Source organism: Pituophis catenifer, unplaced genomic scaffold (genome assembly GCF_029215685.1).
Source record: "Pituophis catenifer annectens isolate HBS135680 unplaced genomic scaffold, rPitCat1.0.hap2 SCAF_7, whole genome shotgun sequence".
Lineage (NCBI taxonomy): Eukaryota > Metazoa > Chordata > Lepidosauria > Squamata > Colubridae > Pituophis > Pituophis catenifer.
This window is the reverse complement of record NW_027256887.1, coordinates 47,961,446-47,978,388: the sequence shown is the minus strand read 5'-3', so window position 1 is coordinate 47,978,388 and position 16,943 is coordinate 47,961,446. Positions and strand designations below refer to the sequence as shown.

General features: G+C 38.6%; 1 protein-coding gene across 2 annotated transcripts in view; it reads right to left on the bottom strand.

The window, feature by feature from the left end:
* Window positions 1–15,347, bottom strand: part of NAV3 (neuron navigator 3) — a 227,241-nt gene extending 211,894 nt beyond the window's left edge. For both annotated transcript variants that reach the window (XM_070947671.1, XM_070947672.1), the window contains exon 1: window positions 15,105–15,347. In XM_070947671.1, the coding sequence (XP_070803772.1) occupies window positions 15,105–15,347 (243 nt within the window). The remainder of the gene's footprint in view (window positions 1–15,104) is intronic.
* Window positions 15,348–16,943: the final 1,596 nt, after the last annotated feature.

Here is a 16,943-nt window from a genome sequence, read left to right as displayed (position 1 = left end):
TTTTCAAAGTGCGGTTTGCCCTTCAGAAACATTTGAGAATAATTTTATAAATATTTCAACTTCAAATAACCCAAATCAGTTTGGCTGCTCCAATATGAGAAGTGCTATGGAATATGGCTCCTTTGGAAAAACACCCAAGCAACAACAGCATTATTTTTCTGTTTCTGGCAATAATTTGCACAAGTGGTATAAAACCACTTTTGCAATAGAGATGATACGGTTGGAACAAGGATTTTCAAGTTCCAAATATCAGGGTGAGTTATGGCTAAACCTTTTGGAATAATTATTTTCAAGTTCAACTTGAATTTACAAGCATGATGTGCAACTGACAATAACTAGATAATGCTCTCATGCAGTGTTCTTTTATTACTTGACCTCATGCCATTACTAGCTTCAATTAATGATATGTTAACCTGTGCTGAAGCTAAAGGTGAGAAAAAGATTGTAATAAAAGAAAACCCATTTAAATCAGCTAAAGCTTGAATGTTTATTTATGTGTCACTAATCACTTTAAATGCCATGCTTTAAAACTGATTCAAACTGTAAACATCACTAAAGCCCTTGTCTGAACATTACAGATATAAGAGTACACATGTCACTCTTGATCCCAACATTTCTGTTCTAAGTGCACTTAGAGTAGCAAATTTAACAATCCATAGCACGAGAGCTGCAGAAAAAGTAGATAAATCTTGTTTTGGAAGAGACAAGGACCTGAGTCTTAAAAGGTTTTTAAAAATACCTTCAGTGCAGAATATAATCAAAAGGTAGCCAGGTTCAAAAGTCCAGAAAAACAAATTAGGGCACACAGATTCTTGAAGCATACTGTTAAGTGGATGTATATTACTACACATGCATAGACACACAGGCATACAGACACACACACACAGAAAGAGCAACATCTGCAGCAGCGGGTTGGGTGGCAGCAAGGGGCATCAGTGGCATCAGAGGGGCAGTGACAGTGATTGGTGGTCTCTGGGAGGAGGAGCAGCTGGATGTCAAGGGGATGGAGGGATGGCAGCGGTCCTCCACAACAGTCCCAATTTCTCATGTGGCCCCTTTATAAAATTAATTGTCTAATCATGCAATAAGAAAACCGATCTTCCTCAGGGTAGTACTTCTGGCCTACTTTCTTAAAAGCTTTCAATGACCGACCAAAAATATTTTTAGGCTGCTAGATTATTTGTCTCATGAGGGAGCATCTCCTGGCAGAGTATTCTGGCCATCAAAACTTGATGGTAGACTTCCAGGAAATACAACTCTGGCAAGACTGAGAAGGAGATAATGAGAAACCACTTGTCCTTTGTTGCCAATGAAACTGCATGAACATGTCATGGACATAACCAGTTGCAACTGATTCCATTAACCAGTGATCTAAGCTAAACCAGGGGCCTCAGTTTCATGATTCTGCTTACTAAAATAAACTGTTCATTGATATTTTATTTTATTTATTTTTGCCTACTGTGCATCATAATATTCCTATACAAGAATATCATTATCACCATAACATAGACATGAACTATACCTAACTATGCACTTACGTATAACATCTTTAGCTAGATGGCTAACTAATCTTTTATCTGTTAGAAACAGATAAAGCATTTTAAATCTCTATGATTGTTTCTTAGAAAGAATAATAATGATGTTTTAAAATCTTTCATAAATATTGGGATTTAATTGCTATGTTTTTTTATAATATATGAAATATTTATATTTTATATATTATAAAATAAAAAGATTTAATATTTGTTCATATGAAGCCATTGTGAATTAAATTTAAAAACAGATTTCATATTTTCAACATAGTGATCAGCATTTCCTCTGAATGTTCATATAGTTAGATGCAATATTGTTTCTTCATTTGGTATGTATTCATACAGATATTAAAATATATACTGCAGAAACAAAACTGTATATTGTACCATATTGTGGTCAGGAAGCTAAGGTCTACTGCACTTCCAGCAGCTGAGGAGAAAATATAGCAATATAGCATTTGCAGAACAAAAATACATACTCACAAAACTGAAAGAAGGGGGGGGGGAATCTAAATATTCATTGTTTTAACAGCTACACTTTTGTTGTGTTTCCTTTTTTTAAAACTCCGCATGGTAACCAAACTAGTCCATGCAATTTTTGACAAACTGTTTCCTTTCTTGGTAGAAAAAAAAATCAGAACTATTTCCCCGTACAAACTTATGCATTATATTTCATGTACTAGAAAATGTAATCATGTTACATTTAATATATTTATAGACAGTTTGATTTAGGAATAGGTGCATCTTGTTCATCAAATTCAGAGTATGAACAATACTTTGACTTAAGCTTATAGCTACCCATAAACAAATGGGTATCTCTTACCCAATTAGCAGAATTAGCTGGCAACTGTTTCCGGAGGGTTAAAATGAGCAATGTTGTCATCGACTCTCTCTGAAAGCATCCTCCATGGGCACCTCAATGTTCCATTTCCAAAGTAGCCTTTTCCTTCATATATCAGCTCAACAAGAACTCCTATCTGGACCAAGTGCTGTCATTTCTGCAGCCTTAACTCAGCACTTTGTTGGCTATTTATCAGAAGAGTTGATGCTTACCACTAGCTCTACTATCTAGTACCTCCCTTCCTTGTTACAACTGTATAATCAGTAAAAATTTTGTATGTTTTAAATTATTGTTTTTCTTTCCAAGCATCTTCATTTTCCATTTGCTGCTTCTCCCCCCACACTCCCCCACCCTATGAACATACTTCCATCATTTCACTTTTTCCAGTCAACTGAAATTAAAGGCTTTCACCCTCAGTTTTGAAATAGCCTAAATCATCTATGGACCGTTTGAGGGTTAAGGTGAAAGCTTTCTATTTTTTAATGCTTGTAGATATACATTTAACAAATGTGTGCATGTGTGCACATTTTATTTTTAAAAGCTGGTTTAATCCAGCATGAGCATGGAATAAGAGTAGCAACAGCTTGCAAAGCAGTCAGCCTGGATTGCAAGCTACCATATTATTCAATGGGATACTTGTGCTGAGACACCACCCTCCCTTCCTTTCTATTCCATTTGCCAGGGCCTTCTCTGTGGACATATATAATTTTATGTGTGTGTGGCCAAATCCATCTTGGGTCCCTTCTTCTGTATAAAATATCCAATAAACAACTGCACTTAGCCTGCCACAAACTGACATTTATTATTCCAAACAAAGTGGGGCATTCAAACAGACATAACATGGAAAGGGCCTTTTATTAGGTAAAGCAGAAAAATAGATTGCTTTGATGATGAAAAGGAGATTAGGACATCTGTTTGGTGCAGAGGTTAAGGCATCAGTCTACAAACCAGAAGACTATGAAATCTAGTCTGGCCTGAGGCATGAAGCCAGTTGGGTGACCTCAACCAGTCATGCTCAGGCCCAGGAAAAAGGCAAGTGGAAGCCACAAATTCACCACAAACATGTGCAATGGTGCACAAAGATGGCATGACATGGAGGGGCCACAATTTTTAAAATCCAGTTGTCTTTTTGAAATACCAGCTGTGTGAGCTTGCTAATGTCAGATTTCACTGCTTCAGAAACAAGTGCTGTATATTAGTCCAGAGAATCCATATGTATTGTACCATCTGAAACTATCAGTTGTGCCTAACATTTTCCAGTGGGCATATTGTTGCAGTTCCACAAAGCTCAATTGAACAAAGATGAACTGCACTAAATCTTCTTTTGCCTGGGGCAGCAAAAAGCCTCTTACACAAAGGCACCTAATTAATCAGTGGCAGCAATGGCAAGCCATTTCCAAAAATGTGTCAAGAAAACAGAGCACCTGCACACACACATGCACACAAAAGTTGTACATTACTGCCATCCAGAAATTGTTGCTTGCTTCTTGTTGTCAATGGAGCAAAGAGCCAGTACACATAAGCTCTTAGAAGTCACGTCCTTACAACGTATTTTAAACATTCAAACAAACAGAATTTGTTTTGTTATACAAGTCAAAAGTTAAATATACATCCTTTTAATTTCAGCATTAGCTGTAAGGTTATTTCATTTGTTTATTAACCTCAGAAAGATTTAATGGTGCTTAATTCACTCCTACAGGTGCATGCTGATCTTCCTCATTTATCAGCAAGAAGACTCAGATCCAGGAAGACTCCACTTGCACAGCATCTGCTCAACGATCCCCAATAGAAAGCCAAGTAGGTTGCTGACGGCCTAGACATAGAACAACATATAAATGACCCCACAGAAAAGGTACCAAGCTTTGAATTATGTTAGCAATGGATTTGCAATGAATAGGATTTGCACCGCACACAGCATCTGCCAGGGCTCTCTGTGTAAATGGATATCCTCCCCTCAAGTGTGACTGGGGGGTCCCACATCAAACTGTAGATCACATTGTGACTGGCTGTAAGCTGAGGGCATTTATCAGTATCCAGTATCTGATTTATTTTTTAAAAAAATTAGTGCTTTACTAATCTAAGTGAAATGTTAATATATATTGCTGGTCCATGTATGTTATGCCATATGCTAAATAAATAAATAAATGCTTAACTAAATGGTTCCAGAATGAGAAAAGAGTCATGACATTTTGCACAGAACCCTACAGTTGCTGCAAAAAGGTGACTTGCAGGAATGGAGCTTCAATAATTGCGTCCCTTTCTGGATCGGGACTCGTTAAATACGGTCACTCATGCTCTTGTTACTTCCCGCTTGGACTACTGCAATGCTCTCTACATGGGGCTCCCCTTGAGGAGCACCCGGAGGCTCCAGCTGGTCCAGAATGCGGCCGCGCGGGTGGTTATGGGAGCGACGTGGCGCTCCCATGTGACCCCCCTCCTGCGCGAGCTGCACTGGCTCCCGGTGGTCTTCCGGGTGCGCTTCAAGGTTTTGGTTACCACCTTTAGAGCGCTCCATGGCATCGGACCGGGGTATCTACGAGACCGCCTTCTGCTACCAATAGCCTCTCACCGACCAGTACGCTCCCATAGAGAGGGGCTCCTCAGGGTGCCGTCGGCCAAACAGTGTCGACTGGCGGCCCCCAGGGGGAGAGCCTTCTCTGTGGGGGCACCTACCATCTGGAACGAGCTCCCCCCAGAGATACGGAAGATCCCGGACCTGCGCACGTTTCGCCGTGCTCTCAAAACTTTTCTATTTCAGCAAGCTGGCCTGGCCTAACTCCCCTCTTTTAAATTCTTAAATTTTAAATTTTTGAATTCGTGATTTTATAAATTGGGTGTTTTAATCTGTGTTTCGGCCGAAATATTTAATAATTTTAAGGGATTTTTAATATTTGTATTGTCTGTATTTTATCTTGGCTGTTCACCGCCCTGAGTCCTTCGGGAGTAGGGCGGTATAGAAATTTGATTAATAAATAAATAAATAAATAAAATAAATAATGGAGCCTTTGACTGCTCACCAGACAGTCCACATTCTACTAGGACATGGGCTTCTCCTTTGGACCATCCATTTTGCAATTCCAGCTGTACTATTGGTCTACTATAGCATCAAAACATAACCTTCTAGAATGCCTGATGCCAATGAAATAAAATAGCAAAGCTATTTAGCTACATCTCTGAAGATGACTCTTTATGTGCTGTCTTGCTTTTGGTTTTGGATAACAGACATTATTCTGAGGAGGATTTCTGAATAACATCCCTGCTGATCCCAGATGTGTTGTAGCACTTTCTGAGCCTTTAGGCAAGAAGGCAGACTGCCTCAGCTGTTGTTATGGTTCCTCTGCTTCCTTTCCCTGTGAGAGAAACTGTATGCATGTTAGGGAAATAGAGGGCAGGTGAAGGTGAAGCCTGGCTGCCAAGTCCTTTAAATTCTCAGGCATAGGATTCTCAGGGGTCTCATAAAATGCCCAGCTCTATTGCACATGTAACTCTGCAGGCCAGATGGTCTTCAGGTCTCTGCCGTGCATGTGCAGGGTGGGGTGCATGCAGGGGATGCACGCGTGCATGTGTGGGGGAGGGGCACATGTGTGGGGGATACAGGTTGGTGCAGGAGGCTTTCCAAGTCCAAAATGGGATGTGGCAGCGGGCGTTTGGGGTCTGGAAAGCTTTCTGCACCATCCTAGAAGCCAAAACGGGGCTTGGGGGACTGGGGCACATGCATGGGGGTGTTGTGCATGCACCACAGTGGGGGGACACTCACAGTGCATTTTGGGGGTTTGGGCACATGTGTGTGTGTTCGCACGCGCTTTGGGCACTCAGCACCAAAAAGGTTAACCTTCACTGATATAGATATCACATCCATAATACAAGAAATAAATAGTACTTTGTTCACATTTCCTTTTTGTAACTCCTTTGCAACAAGCGTTATACAGTATAAAAACTATATCAGGCCTTAGAGTGTATTTAGAATTTCTTTTAAATTAGCATGTGTTTACAAAAGAACATCCTGATTAGATGTTGGCATATGTTGCCAGGAAATCTCACTATTGCTAGAATAAAAGTTCAGCATGGTGATTTATGCCTTACTCACCCTAAATTATATATGAAGCACACAGACCTTTATTACTGGACAAAAGAATTCAACCACACTCTTAGGAAGTTTGGTTTTTATGGATGACCATCTGGATTACTAAGATCTGGTGGTTTTACAGATGTCCTATATATCAAACCATAATGCACAACAGGAAAAAAGAACTGCCAAAACCTTGGGAGTCCATTACAGCATCATTAAGATCTTGGCAAGGTACTACAAATATGGAATAAAGTTTGGGATAAGAATATTTGGAGAGAAAAAGATACAAAATGCTCAAGAGACTCTCCTTGAACTCATTTTCCATATCAACTGCAGCTGCATTAATTGGATATTTTCAGCTAAACAATGATTTTGAGCAAGTGTTGAAAAGTAGACTTTTCTAATGAGAAAACAGGCTATTCAGCCAGAAAACAAACATGGAAAAGTAGATTCTAAAGATAGTGACGTTTACCTTGAAGATTTCAGACATAAGTCTTAGGAATCTGCATTCTCACAGTTCCAAATGGTATTGTGTGAGGACACCTACAAAAATTCTGCTGTAATGAAAGGTCAAATGGATAGTAGTGAATGAAGTGCTATACCAGTAGAAACAGTTGTGGGAATTTCCATACTTCCTTGCAAATTCTAATTAAGAACAATTGGCACAAAAATTGTATTTTGTGCACTTTCATCTGAACTTTTGTTGTACAAACATGTACAATTTTCATTTGTGCATTTTCTAAATATATACATTTATTCCTATTTGGGCCATGTTCGGAAAAGTAGTAATTTCAGCAGGCAAGGTTATTTCAAATCACATTCAGGTTTGAGAAACTGGATAACTCTGTAAGGACATAGAATAGAAAAATATGGGTTGGCAAATATCTCCATCTCAAGTCATGTAAACTTTTCATTGCAGCTTCTTCAGAAAGCATAGTTTACCATATCTGACAGCTTTATTTCAAACGTTTTTGCTATTAGCTCCACTCAAAGTGGAGTTTTATCAATTTTCTCTCGGTACTTTTCTTTCATTGGTTTTTTTATAAGCTGTTGTGGCAGTTCTTTGGACTGAAAAACTGGATAAAAGTATTTTAAAATGCAGTAAACAATGCACACATACTCTTGTGACTCAGGCCAAGTAAGTAGTAGGAAAATCAGTCAGTGAAAAAACAAACAAACTTTATTCGAACAGCTGAGAATTACTTCATTCCCAGTGTCGTTCAACTAAATTAAAGCAAATTCCTCCAAACACAAATTCCTCAGTCCTATTGCAAACCTTGGTCCAATTAGGCAAACTGCCAAAGGCCTTTCTTGGCACACGTTCAGAAGTCACAGATACAAAAATAAATACAAGACGTAGACGAAGAAGAAGACGAAGATGAAGCTACCAACGTTGTTTTCTGGCAAAGCCCAAACACCATTGCTGGTCTGTTTTAAGCCTTATGGGAGGGCCAATCATCTCTTGAGTTGTCCTCTTTGCTTGAGCTGCTCTTGCCTTCTGGCAACTCTTCTCAGCGTGCATTAGGAACAGGCTCCTTCTGTTCCTCTGCCTCACTACTATCAGGGTCTGGAGGCTCTGGAGTCCGCACCTCACTCCCCGATGGCCCTGGCCCCATCTCTGCCTCTGACATGGAGCCCTCATCTGGGCCTTCCCCAGCCTCCAGGACTGGCCCATGTTCTTCCTCAGCCTCATCGCTGTCTGACTTCGCTGCCTGACTTCGCAGGCTGCTGGCGGACCACAACACATACATTTTTCCTGCCACAGTCCAAACATATTGAAATCAACTGAAATATGAAGTTATACCAAACAAGGTTTATTATAATAATGTACCATTCATTCTATCTTAGACAGATATACCAGGTTGTTACTATTAATATTGCAGTTTTAAAAAAATTTTCTCTGTCTTCTGGCAAAGTTTCAGCCTTTGTCACCACAGCCTCTAGGACCCTGCCTTAACTATTTCACAATAGGTTCCTTTTTATTTACCTTGTGTATTTTCTAAGTGTTCTATACTTGGTTTATTCTATTCTTCCCAAGAGGCACTAAAAATCTGTTTTTCACATGGGAATAATTACTTGCCTTACCAAGACTAAACAATGTGAAATCTTTGACTGAGAATTTCAATAAGTTATGCAATCTTTCAGCAAATTTCTCATTCCAATAAAAACATGAACCCTCCTATGTAAGCATCAAAGCAAATGTAAAATGCATTCAGGATATAAGATGCACTTATTAGTAACACTGGAAGTAGGAACCCAGAAAAGAAATTCTGTCATCACCAAACATTAGCATCAAATTGAGGCAGCCACCAAAACAGGTAGCAATTAATGATTATACTCAAATTAATTGATTTATGAAACTTGTATGGATGGCCATCTATCAAAGGTGGGTTTCAGCAGGTTCTGACCAATTCTGGAGAACCGGTAGAGGAAATTTTGAGTAGTTCAGAGAACTGGTAGTAAAAATTCTGACTGGCCTCACCCCCATCTATTCTCTGCCTCCCAAGTCCCAGCTGATCGGGAGGAAATGGGGATTTTGCAGTAACCTTCCCCTGGATTGGGAAGGGAATGGAGATTTTACAGTATCCTTCCCCTGGAGTGGGGTGGGAATGGAGATTTTACAGTATCCTTCCCTTGTCATGCCCACCAAGCCACGCCCACAGAACTGGTAGTAAAAAAATTTGAAACCCACCACTGCCTTCTATGTATTATGACTCTGGATAGCTCATGGAATCAATAATAAAATACTGTATATAAGAAACAATAAAAACCAATTCCCAAAAACAGTTTTTGGCAGCCCAAGACAACATTCACCAATAATCAAAGGGTTCTAGACTTTCCCTATCCCAATGCTTGGAGAAAGAGCCAGGTTTTTAAGTCCTTCAGGAAGGCTAGAAGTTTAAGTGTCTTCTGGATCTCAGTAGAAAGGGGCTCCATAGGGCAGGGACTGCTATTGAGAAGGCATGACCAAGGGGTGAAATCCAGCAGGTTCTGACAGGTTCTGGAGAACCGGTAGTGGAAATTTTGAGTAGTTCGGAGAACCGGCAAATACCACCTCTGGCTGGCCCCAGAGTGGGGAGAGAATAGAGATTTTGCAATATCCTTCCCCCAGGAGTGGGGAGGGAATGGAGATTTTGCAATATCCTTCCCCTGCCACGCCCACCAAGCCACACCATGTCTACCAAGCCATGCCCACAGAACCAGTAGTAAAAAAAATTTGGATTTCACCACTGGTATGACCATATGTAAAGGAAGAAATCTGCAGCATGCTCACCTCATCTGACTTAGTAGAACAGACAGGGAGAAACATTTCTGTAAATAACCTGGCACCATACCAATGCAAGGTTTTAAATATGACAAATAGCAACTTGAATTGTACATGGAAAGGAACTGGAAGCTACTGCAACTCTCACCATAGTAGTATAGTATCCGACAATCAAAGATCACATGAGTATATACATTCTTGCACTCTGGATCAGTTGTAATTTCCAGATGGTCTTTCAAGGGCAGCTCCATGCGGAGTGAACTGCACTAATTCAACTAGGAAGTAACCAAGCCATGACTGATTTTGAACAAGGCCTCCTGGTCCAGAACCAGGCAGAACTGACACATGAAAGTGGCCATAAGGAATGACTGTAATACACATGCTATCCAATCCTGGTATGACTGATTGACTAATCAGAATGTAATTGATTTTTACATACCCTCTGCTGTTCACTGTTAACTGATATTTCCAAGTTACCTATTCAAAATCAGTAGACATCCCCTTATCTATAAAGTTCAGATAGGAATCCTGCTCCTTGATAACCAATACTTTATAATTGCTTGTAGAATAGATATCCTCTTCTAATAGATTAGGCCAAAGCAAGAGTTAAGTCATTTTATCTTATTTTTGTTATCTGTTACTCTTATGATCCAGTAATATATATCTCCTTTTTCTTACTTTCAAGTTGTTGTACCTCATCCTTTGCAATCTCAGTTTGCTGACACTAACTCAATAAACTTGAGCTCTGTCCAAATTTGTACTTGTCTTGGTGACTTATTCCTTTTTCCTCACATCCATTTTTTATTTTCAAATTATTGTAGGCAGCCACATTGGCTTCTGGTTTTTTCTTTGATAGAATTGTCTATCATCGTACTTTTAACATTTCATTTTTAAGGATTTTTTTCCCCTTTTGGCTTCTTTTCCTATCAGATTGTTTTACCATAGATTCTTATTTATCACTGTTTTTTCAAAGTTCCTTCTCTGGTTACTATGTCTTCACTAATAGAGTTGTTACATATCATTGACCCATTCACCCTTTGAAGTCCATTATCAGCCTATTATGAGAGTGTCTTCCTCAGTATAGGGTGTCTCCTACCACACATTTGGAAAATATTTCCAATCACTATAACATGCTAACTGGGATTGAATGAAACATAGACTGCTAGTGCTTCATCAGTTTCAATCAGTTGTATTGTCTATTTCCAACCCTAGTTCATACTAAGCTTTAAATCCCTGAATAAACTAGTGATTATCAAGGAATGATTCCTTCTAAGAAACCTGTCTAAGCATTTTGATCATCTTGAGAGATCCCTCCTGAAGCTGGGGAGGTGGCTATAAGGAAAAGGACCCTATTTATATATGAGACTGAATGGAAAGCTAAACAATTTTCTATGGTTTCAAAACCTGAAAATCCTCCAAATCCAGAAGATATAAACTAGAATAAAAGGAGTATCTAGGGACCTGTGAATTGATTTTTGCAGCTGTATTCTAAGACATTATTTGGCAATACAAATAACTTGGAAGCCAAAAATCTTTAACAATCAGGAGGATGGTATAATGGCTTGCAGTATTGACTATGGAAAATGCTCATTCATGTTGGAATCAGAATATCTCAAATTGTATAATATAAAGTGAATTTTCCATATGTCAATCATAGCACCTTTCTGATAGGACAGGAAAAATTAAGCATAGCAAGTGCTAGAGCTTCATTCCCAGTTCATGTAAAATGCTGAAGTAGAATTTGAAAGCAGCAGCCAAGCATAAATGTAAACCAGATGATTAATTCATATTTTCCATTATCTATAACAAATATAGTCATCATTTTTCCTAAAAATGAGAGTTCCCACATTTCCAATTATATTCAATAATTGTTCAAAGACAAGCAGATTTTCCTTGCATTTGGAAATTCTGACAAGTATTCATTACATTTTGAATGCAAGCTCTTTTATCTGAACTGTATATGTGGAAACATTCCTTAAGATATAGCACCATGAGCTAAGAATGCTATACATTGAATCATTGCTGATCCTAAGAAAGTCACAAGAAGTTACACAAAGGTCTGGTCAGCAATAGTCCAAAATCCACATTTTGTCATGTATATGAGATGGGTGGCCATAAATAAATAAATAACTGGGGGCAGTTTAATTCTTACACAAAGATGTCTATGGAGATTCTCAGTCATCCAGTCATGATTGTCCCAAAGGTGCTTTTTCAAAAAGCAACTGGACTTTCTTTGAAGACATTTCACTTCTCATCCAAGAAGCTTCTTCAGTTCTGATAAGTTTTCTGGATGAGAACCAAAATATCTTCAAGGAAAAACAAAGAAAGTCCAGTTACCTTTTGAAAAAGCACCTTTGGTTCTAACACGAAGAATATCCATAACAGGAGTCTGCAGTGGCTATTTGTTGTAATAACATATGTATATGGGTTACCATTGTTGGGGTTGTATTTGATCGGCATCAAATGGCTATTAAGTGACTACCAGATAATCTGTCAGAAGTTTTTAGCATCCATAGTAGTAAGGTAGGATTTCAGAACTAATCATTTTAGTCCTTTTAAAGTAATATTAATGAATAGAAAGACAGGCTTGGAATTTGCACTTCTCCTGGACCATTAGATATAATAGTATGCAGTAAAGTTCAGTTTGATGGTTCTAAATCCCCATGCTATGCAAAGAAATTAGCTGGTTATGTTTTTTAAATCAAAGATAAAGAAAGAAAATGTTCAATACATCTGAGTGGTGGCGTAGTGGTTAGAATACAGTATTGCAGGCTAATTCTGCTGACTGCCAGCAGTTCAATTCTCATCAGTTCAAGGTTGACTCAGCCTTCCATCCTTCCAATGTCGGCAAAATGAGGAGCCAGATTGTTGGGGGCAATATGATTCTGTAAATCGCTTAGAGAAGGCTATAAAGCAGTATATAAATCTAAGTGCTATTGCTAACACCCATCTTATTTTGTGGGTATATTCACACTTCAGAATTAAGCTAGTACCGAGTACAAGAAACATCTTGACATTCAAGAAGACCAGTAAGACTTGACTTCTTTCCAGGTGTTAAAGCCAGGATTTTATGGGAATCCAATATACCTGAATGAGGTTTGTGAACTTGTTATAGAGCATCTTGGGTTTGATTCAGATCAGCTTATTTTAACTTTGGTTATGGGGTTATTTTCATATTTGGGATTTTTGTATGTGTCTATATGACTTTTGCTAATTACCCAGAGTTATATACTTAAGATGGCCAGTCATATAAATTTTCTATTGAAAAAGATGAGAACAGCATAATTAATATTAATAATGTAAATATTAATAATGTAAATATCTTATATTGATGATAAGTGGAGCAACGGTAGAGCCCAGTAGCAGCAACACTTACAATACTATTGTGATCAGACCTGTGGTGAAATCCTGCCAGATCTATCCGGCTCGCGTGAACTGGTAGCGCTGGCAGTGGGAGCCTCCACCCACCACCAGGATGTCATTACATTCCATTTTTGACCCTCTGTGTATGCGCAGAAGGCTCTGCACATGTGCAGAAGAGATGCATGCTCCCATTCCCGAACTGGTAGTGAAAGTAAGTGGATCCACCGCTGGATCAGAGAACAATAAAAGCAGCCCTTCTTCCCATGCCAAAGTAAGGGATGCAGAGGTACTAAGGTATGCTTCAAACAGAGACACTGAAGTCCTAACTGCATCCCACAGTTGGCTTCTACTCCAATGACCAGGATAGTGAAGACAATAGTGGTTGAAGATGTAAAAAAGTTTTTCCATACTATATGTCAACTCACAAAGCATCCCTGGCCTGCTCTTGAGTTGCCATAGGCCAGGTGGGATGGGAAACTATCTTGGCTCAAGCCTCATGATTTAATTAGGGCATCCGTTGGAACCCTGACACTATGCAGTTAGGAGGAAAGCCAAGTCTGACCCTAAGTCTATTCATTGCCAGCAGCTATAGTTTATGAAAGACTGCCTGCAGGAAAAAACAGAAACAACAAGAAGCCTAGGTACAGGTAAAGGTCCCCTCACACATTTGTGCTAGACCTTCCCGACTCTAGGGGGTGGTACTCATCTCCATTTCACAGCCAAGAGCCTTGGCTGTGAAAAAGCCAAGAGTTTTGGACAGAGCCAGTGCTGTCCAAAGACGTCTCCATGGTCATGTGGCCAGCAGGACTAAACGTCAAAGGCACACGGAATGCTGTTACCTTCCCACCAAAGGTGGTCCCTATTTTTTCTGCTTGCATTTTTTACGTGCTTTCGAACTGCTAGGTTGGCAGAAGCTGGGACAAGTAACGGAAGCTCACCGCGTTACGCGGCACTAGGGATTCGAACCGCTGAACTGCCAACCTTTCGATTGACAAGCTAAGCATCTTAGTCACTGAGCCACTGCGTCCCTTTTAACAAGAAGACTATAACACATTAAAAATTTGAGTGTAACATTGTTCCAGGGTAGGAACAATGCAAATCTCTGGAGGATTCTGTTTCTGGGGGCAGAAAACAAACGAACAAAAATATAGATACGCTACATTGCTAAAGAAGTTATAAACTGATTACTATGTTGGTAGTTTCATGTCTGAGAGTAAAAACTGTAAAAATTATTCACTCTCCTAGGCACATTTAGTAAAAGAAGGGCTAGGATGCCTTTTCAGAGATCCTCATAAAAATTACAATAAACGCAAGTAATATTTGGATAAAGGAATATTTATGTACCTGCCAAGTAATATTAAGCCCTGAAAAGTCCTTTACTCAAACTAGAAAAATTAAGTGTGTGCAAATATTTTTCTGGTTCTGTACCTAGGATAACATAGGAGTTCTAAGAGAGTGAGTAGATTTCAAGCTACTTAATGTCATCTTTTAATTTTGCTTAAGTCCTTATTCTTAAAAAATATAGCAGAAGGTAAAAAAAAATCTGCTGGTACCTAAGATAGAAAAACCAAAGCAATAGCTAATCTCTTTAATTAACACAATGAAAGTATTTTAGTTATCCAAATGATACTACTAAGAATTATTGCATTTATGGCTCATAGTTATTAGAATTATTCAATGTCACCCTAGTACACATCTTATGGAACTTACCTAGTTTCCCCAGTTTTTAAACTCTACAAAATAAATAGCAGTATAGAGGATACAAAAGAATACACAAATAAAATAAAAAATCAAGACAGTTTTCAAAAACATCCTTGGGGGATTCAAGGTGAGCATAGGAACAAACTGTTTCTTAAAATATAATATAAATACCAGCCATCAATTAAATACATCAAATAAAAGATTCTTTACCCTCTGAATGATTCCAATGTTTGCATTATTATTGCACAGAATTTTATACTCATCCCAAGGTAAGATAAATATTTAGGCCATTCTTTCCAGAGTTCCAATCTGCAGGTAAAGTTTAGAACTAACCTTGCTGTCCTGTGTATCCTTGCCTTTTCTTGGAAGTGCTTTTACTTCTCCAAAATCAGAGGTTGACTCTAACGTAATCTGACAAGAAATCATTGAGTTCTCTGTCCTGGAAAGCTCCAGAGATTTTGATAAATACTGCTGTGACCCGCTTGTGCCAAAATTTGGGATTGTTTGGACAGTATCAGCAGGCTGTGACCCTATAGGTCCGTGCTTTAGCTTTGCGGCAACACCAAACACAGGCATGGCTTTTATAAATGTCTCTGCTTTCTGCCAAGAAGAAAATTGCTCCTGACCTCAGTCTTGTAGACTTTAACTTCAACGCATTCCAGAACAAATGCTTTAAGCAAAAACGGCAGTCATCGTTTGAAACTTTTAAAAATAAGGTAATAGTTTTTCCAAGAGGCAAGTCTTTTTGTTCATCTCTATTCTTGCTTTTCCACACAAACCATACCGACTGAATCAGTGGCTGTGTCAGACTAACCATTTCTTTGGAGTGTGAACCTTTCTTGAATGTAACTGCTGCAAAGCTGCCTGTCTGGGATTAAAGAACTCATAAATTTTCTGTTTCATCTCCTTACGCTAATCAAAAGAATGAGAAAGAAACAGTGAGAGTGAGAATAAGAAAAGTATTCTCAGATACTAACTATCTAACACTGCTGAATCTACAGCACTAGAATTGCAGACATCTTCCTGGTTACAAAAATGACCAACCCACATTTTTATAAAAATCATTTTGAAAGATAAAAAAACAAAAAAGGCAGTGCAATGGCCAAAGCAAACAGCTGCTAAACATGTTTTTAGCTGGAAATAATCAGAGTAATGAAGCTGTTTGTCCTGTTCACAGCAATATTTCACTAGTGACATCCATAAACTACAATACTCATTCCTTCTTTCTCCCATAAAATCAGATTAAATACACCCAAGCCTAGCACTGAAAATGAATTCCAGCATTGATAATGTCTACCGGTACCTCTGTTAATATGAACTCATTTAAATATAACACTAAAATAAAGAATGCTTCATCGTTATATTTTGTCCAAATTATATTTCAAAATACTTTATTTATTCTAGATTTATGTATAAGGTAAAGGTTCCCCTCACACATATGTGCTAGTCGTTCCCAACTCTAGGAGGCAGTGCTCATCTCCATTTCAAAGCCAAAGAGCCAGCGCTGTCCAAAGACGTATCCATGGTCATGTGGCCGGCATGACTAAACGCTAGAGGCACACAGAACACTATTACTTTCCCACTAAAGGTGGTCCCTATTTTTCCACTTGCATTTTTACGTCTGTTTGAACTGCTAGGTTTGCAGTAGGATTTATGTATAAATAACAACAAATTTAGTTATCAACAGTTTAGTATTTAATATGTAGAGGAGTGCCTTGATCAAAACTAATAAATACTATAAAGTGTAATTCACACTAGTTTTATTTTGGTATTGCTTACTATTAAAACTATTAAATATTTATGTGGTATAGAAAGATTTATGAATAATAGTACAGGTAGTCCTCAACGTATAGCCATTTGTTTAGTTACTGTTCAAAGTTATAATGACACTGAAAAAAATGATGTGTGACCTTTTTTCACACTTACAACTGTTGCAGCATCCCCATGGTCATGTGATCAAAATTTGGGCAATTAGTAACTGTCATATATTTATGGCAGTGACTGTCCCAGGGTCATGTGATCACCATTTCCTAACCTTCTCAGCTGGCTTCCAACAAACAAAGTCAATGGGGGAATCCAGACTCACTTAACATAATTCACTTAATTCACTATATAATTCACTTAACAACCACAGTGACTCGCTTAACAACCATGGCAAGAAAGTTATAAAAT